This window comes from Neoarius graeffei, chromosome 5 (genome assembly GCF_027579695.1).
Source record: "Neoarius graeffei isolate fNeoGra1 chromosome 5, fNeoGra1.pri, whole genome shotgun sequence".
Lineage (NCBI taxonomy): Eukaryota > Metazoa > Chordata > Actinopteri > Siluriformes > Ariidae > Neoarius > Neoarius graeffei.
This window is the reverse complement of record NC_083573.1, coordinates 112,503,834-112,518,435: the sequence shown is the minus strand read 5'-3', so window position 1 is coordinate 112,518,435 and position 14,602 is coordinate 112,503,834. Positions and strand designations below refer to the sequence as shown.

At 43.6% G+C, this 14,602-nt stretch overlaps 1 protein-coding gene across 2 annotated transcripts in view; it reads left to right on the top strand.

Moving 5' to 3' along the window:
- Nucleotides 1-13,935, top strand: part of LOC132887250 (ankyrin repeat and fibronectin type-III domain-containing protein 1) — a 280,949-nt gene extending 267,014 nt beyond the window's left edge. The window contains exons 24-25 of one of the 2 annotated variants that reach the window (XM_060922780.1): nucleotides 10,828-10,944; nucleotides 12,049-13,935. In XM_060922780.1, the coding sequence (XP_060778763.1) occupies nucleotides 10,828-10,944; nucleotides 12,049-12,186 (255 nt within the window). In that variant the 3' untranslated portion in view covers nucleotides 12,187-13,935. Of the gene's footprint in view, nucleotides 1-10,827 lie in introns of both variants that reach the window. The other variant, XM_060922779.1, reaches the window with a different exon arrangement.
- Nucleotides 13,936-14,602: the final 667 nt, after the last annotated feature.

The following is a 14,602-nucleotide window of genomic DNA, read 5'->3' as shown; positions in this document are numbered from 1 at the left end:
ATAGTGGAAACTTTCGGCAGAAGGGCATCAGATTTTATCGTGGAGTCCCTCAGTGGGAAGGGTACAATTCCCTTACCACCACTCACTGAGTGTAATGATTTACCTGACAATCGGTCTGAAATCCCCACACCAAATGCTGCTCGTCATCAGCCTCACCTGTTAAAGGTAGCAGAACACATCCCAGAGCTGGACCCCGCAGCTGAGATCCTCCTGGTGCTAGGGAGAGATGCACTCAGAGCACACAAAGTACGGGAACAAATAAATGGCCCTGTCAGTGCACCCTTTGCACAATGCCTTGACTTGGGCTGGGTGCTGGTCGGAGAAGTCTGTCTAGGGAACACACACAAGCCAAATGTTGGTGCTTTCCGGACGACCATGGTTGACTGTCATCGGCCCTCACTCTTCCAGCCATGCACAAGCCTTTTGCACATTAAAGAGGAACTTCATGGCAAAGCGCCTAGAAACAGTGTCTTACCGCCTAGGGCTAAGGAAAGCAGGCTGGGTCAAAATGTGTTTGACCGCACCGAACAGGACAATAAGCTGGCACCTTCAATTGAAGATGAGACTTTTATAAAAATGATGGACAAAGAAGTCTATAGAAATGATTCACACAGCTGGGTTGCTCCATTACCGTTCAGACAGCCTAGACAACAGCTTCCCAACAACCGTCAGCAAGCGCTCAAGCAGTTTGAATCACTTCAGCGCAACTTAAGAAGGCAGCCAGAAATGCAACAGCAATATGTGGAATTCATGGGTAAACTGCTGGAAAACAACCATGCTGAGGTGGCGCCAGAGCTAAGAGAAGAAGAGTGCTGGTATTTACCAAGCTTTGCAGTATATCACCCACGGAAACCCAATCAAATCAGGGTAGTGTTTGATTCAAGTGCCCAACAGTCTGGGATCTCCTTGAATAATGTGCTCTTGACTGGCCCAGATCTGAACAACACCCTTCTAGGAGTGCTCATGCGGTTCCGAAAGGACAAGGTCGCTGTGATGGCGGATATACAACAAATGTTCTACTGCTTCCTTGTGGCCGAAAAGCACAGAAACTACCTGCGATTCTTATGGTTCAAGGATATAACGTGGCCAACGAAGTCATCAACTACAGAATGAAGGTTCATGTTTTTGGAAATAGCCCATCTCCGGCAGTGGCGATCTATGGGCTTAGAAGAGCCATCAGAGAGGGCACAGAGAAATATGGAACAGACACTGTAAACTTCGTTGAATGGCACTTTTATGTTGATGATGGCCTCTGTTCTGTCCCAACTGATGCAGAGGCTATTGGGCTGCTCCATAGGACTCAAGCCTCACTTGCTGAGTCTAACCTGAGGCTCCACAAATTTGCCTCAAACAGTCAGGCTGTCTTGGAAGCCTTCCCAAGTGAGGACTGCGCGCCAGCCAAAGAAGATGTAGACCTCAGTGGAGACAAGTCACCCACCCAACGCAGCTTGGGGCTCCTGTGGGAAATAGCAAGTGACACATTCACTTTCTCTGTCTCAACTGACACCAAACCATTTACCTGTCGAGGGGTTCTTTCAATGGTGAATAGTGTTTTTGACCCTTTAGGGTTTCTGGCTCCGGTCACAATTCAAGGCAGGGCCCTTCTCAGAGAGCTGAATTCTGAGACATCAGAGTGGGACATTCCATTGCCTGAAGATAAGTTAGGCAAATGGGAGGCTTGGAGGAACTTGCTTCAAGACTTGAGGTACTTTCATATACCTAGGATGTACACAGGCATGTGTCCAACCAAGGCTGAGCGAGTAGAACTCCATGTCTTCAGCGATGCCTCTGTGAAGGCCATTGGTGCCGTAGCCTACTTGAAGATCATCCAAGAAGACACAGTGGATGTTGGATTTGTCATGGGAAAGTCCAGACTTGCCCCTCAAGCTGACCCGACCATTCCGAGACTTGAGCTGTGTGCAGCAGTCTTGGCGGTGGAAATGGCTGAGCTAATTCAGGATGAATTGGATCTAAAGTTGGATGCCACTAAGTTCTACACAGATAGCAGGTTGTCCTTGGATACATTTACAACCAGTCCAGACGGTTCTATGTATACGTCCATAATCGGGTCCAGCGTATTTGCCAGTCCACCATCCCTGAGCAATGGCACTACGTGAACACTGAAGACAATCCTGCTGACCTGGCATCAAGGTCAGTTCCAGCATCACACCTCACACAGACAATGTGGTTCAACGGACCCACCTTTCTGCGTAAGCCCTCCATTTATCCAGAGCCCGCTCAGTCATTCAGCTTAGTCTCACCAGAGTCAGATGTAGAGGTCCGTCCAGTTGTGAAGAGCTACATCACCCATCTACAAGGGAAAGGTCTTAGCACAGAGCGCTTTGAGAGGTTCTCCACATTTGATGCTCTCCAACGAGCGGTTGCACTCCTGATTCATATAGCAAGATCTCTCAAGACTCCGGACATGACAGGCAAGTGTAAAGGATGGCATCACTGTGACCTACCTCGCTCAGTGGATGAACTTTCCCAAGCAAGAGAAGTCATCATCAGAGCTGTTCAGAGGAATGCATTTGTGAAGGAATTTGAAGCTCTGGAGAGAGGAAAGCCAGTTCCGTTAAACAGCTGCCTGCGCTCTCTCAACCCAGTATTACAGAACGACCTCCTCTGCCTCGGAGGCAGATTGAAGAATGCGGATGTGGTCGTTGAACAAAAGAACCCCGTCATTCTCCCAAAAGAACACCACTTGTCCTTGCTTCTCATCAGATACCATCACGTCCAAGTAAAACATCAGGGCCGCCATTTAACAGAAGGTGGTGTACGAGCTGCTGGGCTCTGGATCCTGGGAGGTAAGCGGCTCATTAACTCAACTATTCACAAATGCGTCACTTGTCGCAGACTTGGAGGACGGATGCAAGAACAACAAATGGCAGATTTGCCAGCAGAGCGCCTTACAACCTGCCCTCCCTTCACGTATGTGGGCCTGGATGTCTTCGGACCCTGGCACATCTCCACCAGACGCACCAGAGGGACGCAGCCTGAGAACTAGTGCTGGGCTATACTATTCTGATGCATGAGTTCCAGGGCAGTTCACATTGAGGTGATTACCTCAATGGACACATCAAGCTGCATAAATGCCTTGAGACGTTTCTTTGCTGTAAGAGGACCAGCCAAACAACTGAGGTCAGACTGTGGCACAAATTTCATTGGGGCCTGCAAAGAACTTGGGCTGAGTGCAGATCAACCAGACAGCACAGTGCAGAGATACCTGCACCAACAAGGTGCTCCTGGGTGTTCAATCCCTCTCATGCTTCACACATGGGGGGGTTCATGGGAGCGCCTCATTGGGGTAGCCCGAAGAATCCTGGATTCAATGCTCCGTGAACACAGCACTCGCCTAACTCATGAAGTTTTGTGCACACTAATGGCAGAAGTGACAGCAATTATGAATGCAAGGCCACTAGTTCCAGTATCGAATGATCCGGAGAATCCATTCATCCTCACCCCATCGATGCTGTTAACGCAGAAAGTCGGCATCCCACCACCTCCAGGTGACTTTACAGACAGAGACCTCCTTACCAAGCAGTGGAGACAAGTACAAGTCTTATCCAACTTGTTCTGGAGCCGTTGGAGACAAGTGTACCTGTCAAACTTACAAAGCCACAAGAAATGGACAAGACCCCACCAGAACCTGCAAGAAGGTGACATTGTCCTCCTCAAAGACAACCAAGCTGCCCGCAACAACTGGCCTTTGGCAGTAGTCACAAAGGCTATTCCAGGAACAGATGGAAAAGTCCGTAAGGTGGAATTAAAGACAGCAAACCAAGGACAATCAAAGACTTACCTTAGACCAGTGACAGAAACTGTTTTGCTTCTTAGTATAGACTGATGTTTCAGTTGTAGTTCTTAGTTGATATTAGGGTTCATGATAGTGTAGTGACCTCACAGTGGTCAGGCGGGGAGTGTGTTGCCAGTAGGGCGATATATGTGGAGACTTTTATAATGACACACTGAGAACGAATAGCACTTTTATTTTGATACTTGTTCCTGCCATTTCTGCTTAGCAACGGTTGCTTCCTGCCTTCTTCCCATCAGTTAAAAACCGTTCTAGCAAACGTAAATTCTGATCGTGAGCGGCGCTAGAAGCAAAGTCGTAAGTAAAATTTGTTGTTAAGTTAATAAATGATAGATTAAGTTATGTTGAAAGGGAAGATAATAAATAGTTTTAAAAGACTGTTTTTATTTACAAGATGTATGTACAAGAATATTTCATTAAACTTTATGTGAAGCTGAGCCTAATGTTAAAACAGTCAAACTTTATTTTTTGTTACAGTTTTCACCCTGTCATGTAATGTAGGAAGCTTCAGTAAACAATGTCAATGTTAACTACATCACAGACTCCTTGTCATTGCATCAGGGTTTAACTGGCTGTATAGCTACAGTTGCTACACTGCAATAAGGACAGCACAATCACCCTAACGACTCTCGAGGCCGTTCACATTCAGCCCCCAGTGACCCACACCAACAGGATGACTCAACGACACCTTAGATGAGCTTTTCATCCATGAGAGGATAAATACCTGATACTCCCTACCAGTCAGACAGAACTGAAGAAGCCTTTCGGATGAAGGGTGAAACGTCTTCAAGAATCTTCAAGCGAGTCCAGTTGCTCTCTTTTACCACCCACAGTTACTATGACCTGGATGACTGAGAATCTTCACAGACACGTCTAGTGGTTAGCATGTCTACCTCTACCAGGAGATCGCAAGTTATACTCACAGTTGGGTCATACCAAAGACCATCATTAAAATGGTACCTACTACCATCTAGTGAGACATGCCACAATACATATGTGAGTAGGGCATCAAACTCTTGCAATTACCAGATGCTAACCCTAGCGATGGAATAGGTGAGAGGCCGAAGGGTTATAGAAACGGACAACAGCGCTGCCCGGTGTGCCTTAACCTGGTTAGTACTTGGTGAGAGACTGCCTGAGAATATCAGGCATTGGCATGGGAAGGACTTGGACTTTTGACAAAGGATTACAGAAATGCAATGAGGATTATAGAACCACACTATTAATGGTTTCAGAGCTGGAGTGGGGACATTAGAACCACTTAAGGATTTAAGATGTGCACAGAGGAGTCCAGAATCACAGTGAAGTTTCTAAAGCAACAAAGAGGGTTCTATAACCACACTGAGAATTCCAGAACCACACAATCAATGATTGTAGAACTGAATTGGAGATTTTAGTACCGTTTTAAGGATCTAAGGTTTGTACAGAAGTGTCTAGAATGGCACTGAAGATTCTAATGCAACACAGAGGGTTCAATAACAACACTGAGTATTTGAGAACTACATTGAGGACTCCAGATTGTAGCTACAACGGGGATGTTAAAATTGCACAGAGAATTTGAGAACCACACAGAGGGTTCTAGAGATAAGGTAAGGATTCTAGAATTGCACAAAGGATTATTGATTCATATTGTGAATTTTCTACTTGAACCAAGGATTGTAGAATAGGACAGCAGATTGTAGAACCATGCAGGTGATTATGGATATGGCGTTGCAGTGAGGCTCATAGAACTGCACTGAGGAACTAAACAAAAGATTTTAGTAACACACTGAACATTCAAGAGTCACGTCAATTTATTTGTATAGCCATTTTAACAATAGACATTGTCACAAAGCAGCTTTACAGAAAAAATAAAGATTTTTAACATATGAATTAATAAATTTATCCCAAATGATCAAGCCTGAGGTGATGATGGCAAGGAAAAACTCCCTGAAATTACATGAGGAAGAAACTTTGAGAGGAACCAGACTCAAAAGGGAACCCATCCTCATTTGGGTGATAATGGACGGCATGATTATAAAGACGTAACTTACTTCTAGAAGTGTGTCCTACATACAATGGTGCTTGAAAGTTTGTGAACCCTTTAGAATTTTCTATATTTCTGCATAAATATGACCTAAAACATCATCAGATTTTCACACAAGTCCTAAAAGTAGATAAAGAGAACCCAGTTAAACAAATGAGACAAAATTATTATACTTGGTCATTTATTTATTGAGGAAAATGATCCAATATTACATATCTGTGAGTGGCAAAAGTATGTGAACCTTTGCTTTCAGTATCTGGTGTGATCCCCTTTGTGCAGCAATAACTGCAACTAAACGTTTGCGGTAACTGTTGATCAGTCCTGCACACCGGCTTGGAGGAATTTTAGCCCATTCCTGTGTACAGAAAATCTTCAGCTCTGGGATGTTGGTAGGTTTCCTCACATGAACTGCTCGCTTCAGGTCCTTCCACATCATTTCGATTGGATTAAGGTCAGGACTTTGACTTGGCCATTCCAAAACATTATGTTCTTTAAATAAAACAGGGTGCCCACTCACACCTGATTGTCATCCCATTGATTGAAAACACCTGACTCTAATTTCACCTTTAAATTAACTGCTAATCCTAGAGGTTCACACACTTTTGCCACTCACAGATATGTAATATTGGATCATTTTCCTCAATAAATAAATGACCAAGTATAATATTTTTGTCTCATTTGTTTAACTGGGTTCTCTTTATCTACTTTTAGGACTTGTGTGAAAATCTGATGATGTTTTAGGTCATATTTATGCAGAAATATAGACAATTCTAAAGGGTTCACAAACTTTCAAGCACTACTGTAGGTGCAAAGTACAACTGTGTAACCAGGAAATTGATTATTATTTCAGCATGAAGTCTATTTTGTTGGTTTTCAGCTGTTCATTGATGGTGACTTGAGTGCAAGATTGCTCATGACAATTGCAGTCCAAATTTAACATAGCAGTTGTAGTCCTAAACCATCATAGCAAAACTGTAAGTGTCCAGAGCCATCTTCTAAGTGTATCTTTAGACTGTCTATATGAGGCCATCCTCCACAAGAGTGATGTTATGAGAACCTCAGCCAGAAGTAGGGCATCAGAATGGATCATGCAGGTCTGAAGAGCAGGAGAGGCATCACTGGTGTCTCAGGATCGACATGTAACTCGACAGAGAGAGAGAGAGATTGTTAGGAATGCCCATTGTCACCTCATGGTTAAGAACAGTGTACATTGTGCACTGAGTGCAAGCAGGGACTCCAGAAAGACTAACTATGACAGAATAACTCATTTAGAGAGCCAGAAGGTAACACAGTTATGAGGGAGCCCTGGGACGTAAAGCAGCAGCCACTCCACCATCAACAAACCTGAATGAATGCATGAGGTGGGGACAGCATTCATACATCCCCAGTTTACCAAAACAATCTACTCCTGTGAACCCTCCAGATCTACTCCTTTATCTAATAAAAAGCTATTAACAAAAGGCTTGATGAAACAAATATATTTTCTGCCTAAACTTAAACACTTAGTCCTGAATACTACTTGGAAGGCTGTTCCATAATTGTGGGGCTTTATAAGAGAAGGCCCTGTCCCCTGCTGTAGCTATCACTATTTGATGTACCAACATAGCCTGTATCTTTTGATCTAAGTTGGCATGGCGGGTCATAAAAGACCAGATATTTGCTCAGGTACTGTGGCGTGAGACCATTCAGTGCTTTATAGGTCAGTGGTAGTATTTTATAATCAGTGTGAAATTTGATTGGGAGCCAATGCAGTGTGGATAAGACAGGTATGATGATCTCATATCTTCTAGTTTTAGTAAGGACACTTGCTGCTGCATTTTGGACTAATTGGAGCTTGTTTATGCACCTACTGGACCATCCAGACAGTAAGACATTACAATAGTCCAATCTACAGGTAAGAAAAGCATAAACTAGTTTTGCTGCATCATTTAGTGACATTATATTTATCTTGGCAATATTTCAGAGATGAAAGAAGGCTATCCTCATAATATTATCAACTGTCCATCCATGTATGCATCCATCCATTTTCTACTGCTTATCTGATCCTGGTCACGGGCAGCAGTCTCAGATGTGATGCCCAAACCTCCCTCTCCCCAGCCATCTCCTCCAGCTCCTCTGGGGGGATGCCAGGGTTTTTCCAGGACAGCTGATGAATTGAATCCCTCCAGCACATCCTGGGTCTGCCCCATGTTCTCACCATCATGACTGCTGATGCTGCACCAATCCTACCTATCAATCTCCTGTTCCTTTTTTCCCTCAATCATGAACAAAACCCAGAGATACTTAAACTCCTCCACTTGAAGCAGTGATCTACCCCCTGGAGAGGGCATTCCACCCTTTTCTGGTTGAGGACCATGGCTTCTGATTTGGAGGTGCTGATTCTCATCCCAGCTGCTTCACATTTAGCTGAAAACTGTCCTAAAACATGTTGGTCACAGCATGATGAAGCCAAAAGGACATTTTCTGCCAAAAGCAATGATGTGATCCTGATGGCCCCAAACCGGACACCTTCCACCCTCTCTAACTACACCAAGAAAATACTGTCCATAAAAATTATGAACAGAATTTGTGACAAAGGGCAGCCCTAGCAGAGTCCAGTGCCCACTGAAACAAGTCTAACCTACTGCTGACAATGTGAACCAAGCTCTCACTCCATTCATACAGGGCCCTAATGGCCCATATTAATTGGCCCAGTACCCCATACTCCCAGAGCACCTCCCACAAGACTCCCTGAGGGACACAGTCATATGCCTTTTCAAAGTCCACAAAATACATGTGAACTGGTTAGGCAAACTTTCCTGGACCCTCCAGTATCCATGAGAGGGTAAAGAGCTGGTCCAGTGTTCCATGGCTAGGATTAAGACCGCATTGTTCCTCCTGCATCTGAGGATTGACTAATGGATGAATCCTCCTTTCCAGTACCCTGGCATAGACCTTCCCAGGGATGCTGAGGAGTGTGATCCCCCTAAAGTTGGAGCACACCCTCTGGTCCACCTTCTTAAAGATGGGAACCACCACCCCAATCTGCCAGTCCAGAAGCACTGTCCATAACCTCCATGCAGTGTTGAAGACAGCCCAACAGCATCCAAAGCCTTCAGGAACTCAGGATGAATCTCATCCACTCCCAGAGTCCTGCCACTGAGGATTTTTTTTAACCTACCTCAATGACCTCAGCTCTAGTTAAGGGCAATTCCTTCCTGAGTCTTCCAACTCTGCCTCCTCTATGGAAAGCATGTTAAATGGGTTCAAGAGATCCTCAAAGTATTCCTTCCACCACCCAACTATATCCCAAGTGGAGGTCAACAGTACTCCATCCCTGCTGTAAACAGCATGGGCAAAGCACTGATTTCCCCTCCTGAGTCGCCTTACGGTTTGCCAGAATCTTTTTTTGAAGCTGACTGAAAGTCTTTCCATGGCCTCACCAAACTCTGCCCACAACTGAGTTTTTGCTTCCACCACTGCTGCAGCCACACTTAGCTTGGCCCATTGGTACCTGTCAACTGCTTCAGGAGTTCCACAAGCCAACCACTTGGAAGGCCTCCTTCTTCAGCTTGACTAGTCCATTAACCACTGGTGTCCACCACGACTGGTGCCAATAACCTTGTGACCACAGGTCTATACAGCCACTTCAGGGAACATAGTACATTCAGACTCAATGTCCCTAGCCTTTCTTGGAATGCAGGAGAAGCTCTGCTGGAGGTGCAAGTTGAAAATCTCTTTGACAGGGGGCTCTGCTAAAGGTTCCCAGCACACCTGCACTACTCCTTTAGGTTTTTTCCAGGTCTGTCCTGCATCTTCACACACCATCTGATCTAACTCACTACCAGGTGGTGATCAGATGACAGCTCAACTCCTCTAGTCACCTGAGTGTCCAAGACATATGGCCGCAGATCTGATGATATGACTACAAAATCTATCATCAACCTATGACCTAGAGTGCTCTGGTACCAAGTGTACTTATGAACACCCTTGTGCTCAAACATGGTGTTCATTATGGACAGAGTATGTCTAGCACAGAAGTTCAATAACAGAGTACCACTTGGGTTCAGATCGGGTTGGCCATTTCTCCCAGTCACACCCTTCCAAGTTTCATTGTCATTACCCACGTGAGTGTTAAAGTCCCCTAGCAGAATGACAGAGTCACCCAAATGTGTGCCTTACAACACCCCACCCAAGGCCTCCAAGAAAGCCAAATACTCTGAACTGGTATTTGATGTACAGTATAAGAACAGGCAACAATCAGCACATGTGCCCCAACTTGAAGCTTCAAGGAGGCAACTCTCACATCCACCAGGGTGAACTTCTACATACTGGCATCAAACAGGGGGCTATGGGAAAACCCACACTTGTTCACTGCATTTCGCTGAGGGCAACTCCAGAATAGAGTTGAGTCCAGCCTCTCTCCAGGAGTTTGGTTCTGGAGCCTGTACTGTGCATTTAGATGAGCCCAACTATATCTAGCCAGTGCCTCACAACCTTCTGCACCAGCTCAGGATCCTTTCCTGCCATAGAGGTTATGTTCCATGTTGCAAGAGCTGGCTTTGTTAGCTAAGGTTCAGACCACCAAGGTACCCGCCTTGTACTGCCACCAAATCCACATCACACTGGACCCTGACAGTTCCCCCTGCCGGTGGTGAGCCCATAGGAGGGTGGACCCATAATGCTTTTTCGGGCATATTATCTACATGAGCTTTAAATGCAAGGCTGGAGTCAATGATCACCCCAAGGTCTTTTACTGCTGTACATGAAAAACAGAAAGGCCATTCAAAGTTACTGTGTAATCAGAAAACTTACTTCTAGCTGCATATGGTCCAAGTGCAAGTACTTCTGTCTCGGAAGTTTTCGAAGGAAAACTTCATGTAAAAGGAAGTTAATAAGCATACCCCACCACAAATTGCTTTTCTATTTATTTCTAATAATTTCCTTACAGGAAAGTGGCAATTATTTTGTACATTCTGTGTGTGTGTGTGTGTTTGTTTCTCTACAGCTGAGAGTGACGATACACACCACAGCGAGGGAGATGGTGCAGTTGGTGGTTCAGGAAATAAATGGACTGTGTGCACGTCTCCAGAGTGCAGTGCAGCAGTGTGTGTGCCCTGCGCAGGTGTGTGTGTGTGGAACAGAAGTTTGTGTGTATGCATCAGAACAGCTGGACCACTTTGCACTTGTTCTGCTCACCGAGGGACGGGAGAAATGGCTGCAGGATGATTTCTGTCCTCTCACACTCCAGAACCCGTGGACTCACGGCAGACTATGTGTACGATTTAAACAGTGTTCCCCTCTTGCTCTACAGCATGGCAAAGCCACTGTGGTGTAGCATGCAAACATACACACAAGCATGCACACACACACACACATATATACACACACAGTGTTACATTAACAGAATAATTTATCGGCAGTAGGAGTTACGAGAACAGTGGCTTCAGAATAGATGGACCAGGCCAGAACTCAGCTACATTAACTGTATATACATCAACTTTATGGTTAACTGTAATGTACCTGTAATGTAATTAACCCATCTGTTTACACACACATACAAACAGCTGTAATGTTTTAACCTCCTAGGGCCTAGCGGTCACATACGTGGACAGCACTTTTTAGAAATTCAGAACAAGAATCCACATATGTGGACATACTTTTTCTCAAAAAGTACATCTTATCAAAGATGATGCTTAGTTTTTATTCTAATCAGGTTCTAATAAGCCCAAATAGCAAAAAGAAATAAAAAATGCATGTAAAAAAACAGCTTGGGTCTTAGGAGGTTAAATACACTTGGAACAGAAGTGAACACTTTCTGCTTAAAGTTCTGAAGAGGAGCAACATATCGAATGTGTATCAGCCAGTCGCATCCCTTCTTTATGCATGCATTCAACACAAGCATACACTATTTGCATGAAGACAATGTGGGTATAGAGTGTGTTATCTCTGATAATCAGCACCAACCAGATTCTAGAACCACTGAAGCCACACTGAGTCTTTTCAAACCAAAATGAGGATTTGAGAGCCACATTGAGCAAGCCACACCGAGCATTCTAGAGCCACACTGTGAATTCTAGAGTCACGTTCTTGGTTTTCAAACCATAATCAAGCCAAGTTTATTTTTATAGCGCATTAACAATAGACATTGTTGCAAAGCAGCTTTACATAAATTTAAAGACTTTAAACATGAACTAATTTTGTCCCTAATCTATCCCCAATGATGAAGCCTGTGGTGACGGTAGCAAGGAAAAACTCCCTCAGACGACATGAGGAAGAAACCTTGAGAGGAACCAGACTCAAAAGGGAACCCATCCTCATTTGGGTGATAACAGACAATGTGATTATAAATAACTTGCTTCTATAACAGTGTCCTACAGAGTCACAAAGTATGACTGTGAAACCAGGAAATTCATTATAGTTTTAACATGAAGTCTGATTTGTTGATGTTATAAACTGTTCATTGATGGAAACTTGAGTGCAAACCTGTTCATGACAACTGCAGTCCTAAAATTAGCAAGTCAACTGTAGTCCTCAGCTATAAAAGCATTACTGTAAGAGTCCAGAGCGTCCTCCAGGTGTGACTTTCAACTGTCCTCATGGGGCCGTCCTCCACAGGAGCGATGCGATGAGACTCCAACCAGACACAGGGCATCAGGATGGATCAGGCAGGTCTGATAATGAGAAATATAGGGCCACACTGAATGTTCTAGATCTGCACCAAACTTTTCAGAATCATAACAATAATTCTAGAGCTGGACGAAGGATTTTAGAACTGTGATGATTATTCCAGAACAGAGCCACACTCTGGATCCTTGAGATACAAAGAAGCTTTTATAATGGTAGAACATTACAGAGCCACATGGACTATTTTAGAGCCATAATACAGGTCATAGAACCACACAGAGCATTTTAGAGACAGACTGTGAATTATGGAGATATACAGAGGATTTTAGAGCCATAATGATAATTCTAGAGCTGCACTGTGATTTCAGAACCATATCGAGCATGTAGAGATGTGCTAATGATTTGGAACCTTCATGAGCTTTTTAAATAAGCATTCTAGAACCAAACTCAGCATTTTAGATCTGTGCTGAGAATTTCAGAACCGTAGTAAGCATTCCAGAACTGAATCATGCAACCACACTGAGAGCTGCACAGAGGAATCTGTGGATTTTAGAACCACACGTGTGGTTATAGCTGTCAGAGATTTTTTTTGTATAAGGTAAAATAAATACACTGGTACGGCTCATCTCTAATTGGTAAATGCTGTGACCTCAGTGTGGATCCAGACGTCTACCAAAAATACTTTATGAAGTATTTTTATCATAGTGATTTGTTGACAGATTCCATGCCAGTGGGCTGGGCTAACGAAATGACACATTTACTCCATGTTTCTGTTTAAATTCTCCGTCTTGGGTAAATGCAGTAAGAGAAAAAAAAAACCCTCATGGATTGGACTAATTACCAAACAGTCATTAGCATGAAATGTAGATTAAAATGATTTTTTTAGATTTACACATGCATCTGGTGATAGTTAATGCTTCCATGGGTGTGGCTAGTAGAAGAATGGCAGTTTTACACAGAGCAAATGCCATGATGCTCTGGTCAGTGTATAACAAGGATAAGTGAATTTAAAAGGATTTTCAGAAATGTTAACCTTTTGCGCTGTACTTTTGAAAATGCTTTTCTTTACTACATTGAAATGATGATCTTTCTGATCCACGGTGTGTGTGTGTGTGTGTGTGTGTGTGTGTGTGTGTGTGTGTGTGTGTGTGTGTGAAAGAGAGAGAGAGAGATTCTTCACTACTCTATTCAGGATTGATATGAATTCATCCATTTGAATAATTTGGTGATCAGGTAATATGAGGATGACCTGATCTTCCAATGGCCTGAGCAGAGCTTCCTATCTGTTACGTGTGTGTGTGTGTGTGTGTGTGTGTGTGTGTGTGTGTGTGTGTGTGTGTGTGTGTGTGTTAGAATCTGGTAATGTAGATTTTCACTGGATTGATCTGGAATCATGACCACTGGTGTACAGTAAAATTTTACACTGGAGATATGAAACTGGCTCCTGCTCATCTCTCTCTCTCTCTCTCTCTCTCTCTCTCTCTCTCTCTCTCGCACACACACACTCAATTTTATTAAAATATTTTTAACTACAAAGTTTGAGAGTTTGAATAATCCAAGCTGAGGATTCTACAATCCCAAATCCACAAAAGTTGGGATGCTGTGTAAAACAAATAAAAAGGAATGTGAATGGAAACCCTGTATTTCATATATTTTCATGTATTTCATTTGAAAATAGTACAAAGACAACATATCAAATCTTGAAAATGAGAAACTTTATTTTCAACAAAATGTTGGGACAGGGGTCTGTTTACCATTGTGTTGCATCACCTCTGTTTTTAACAACTCTGTAAACGTTTGGGAACTGAGGAGACCAATTGCTGTAGTTTTGAAAGAGAAATGTTGTCCCATTCTTCCCTGATATACAATTTCAGTTGTTCAACAGTTTGGGGTCTCCTTTGTCGTATTTTGTGCTTCGTTGTTGTTGTTTGCTTGTTTGTTTTGTGTATACACTTTTTTATCTATTTTGTACTATGAGAGCTAAGTGAACCGGAGTCAAATTCCTCGTGCGTGTCCACATACCTGGCAATAAAAGTGTTTCTGATTCTGATAATGCGACAAATGTTTGAAATGGGAGACAGGGCTGGACTCTTTTACTACAGAGCCATGCAGTTGTAATATGTGCAGAAAGCGGTTTGGCATTGTCTTGCTGAAAG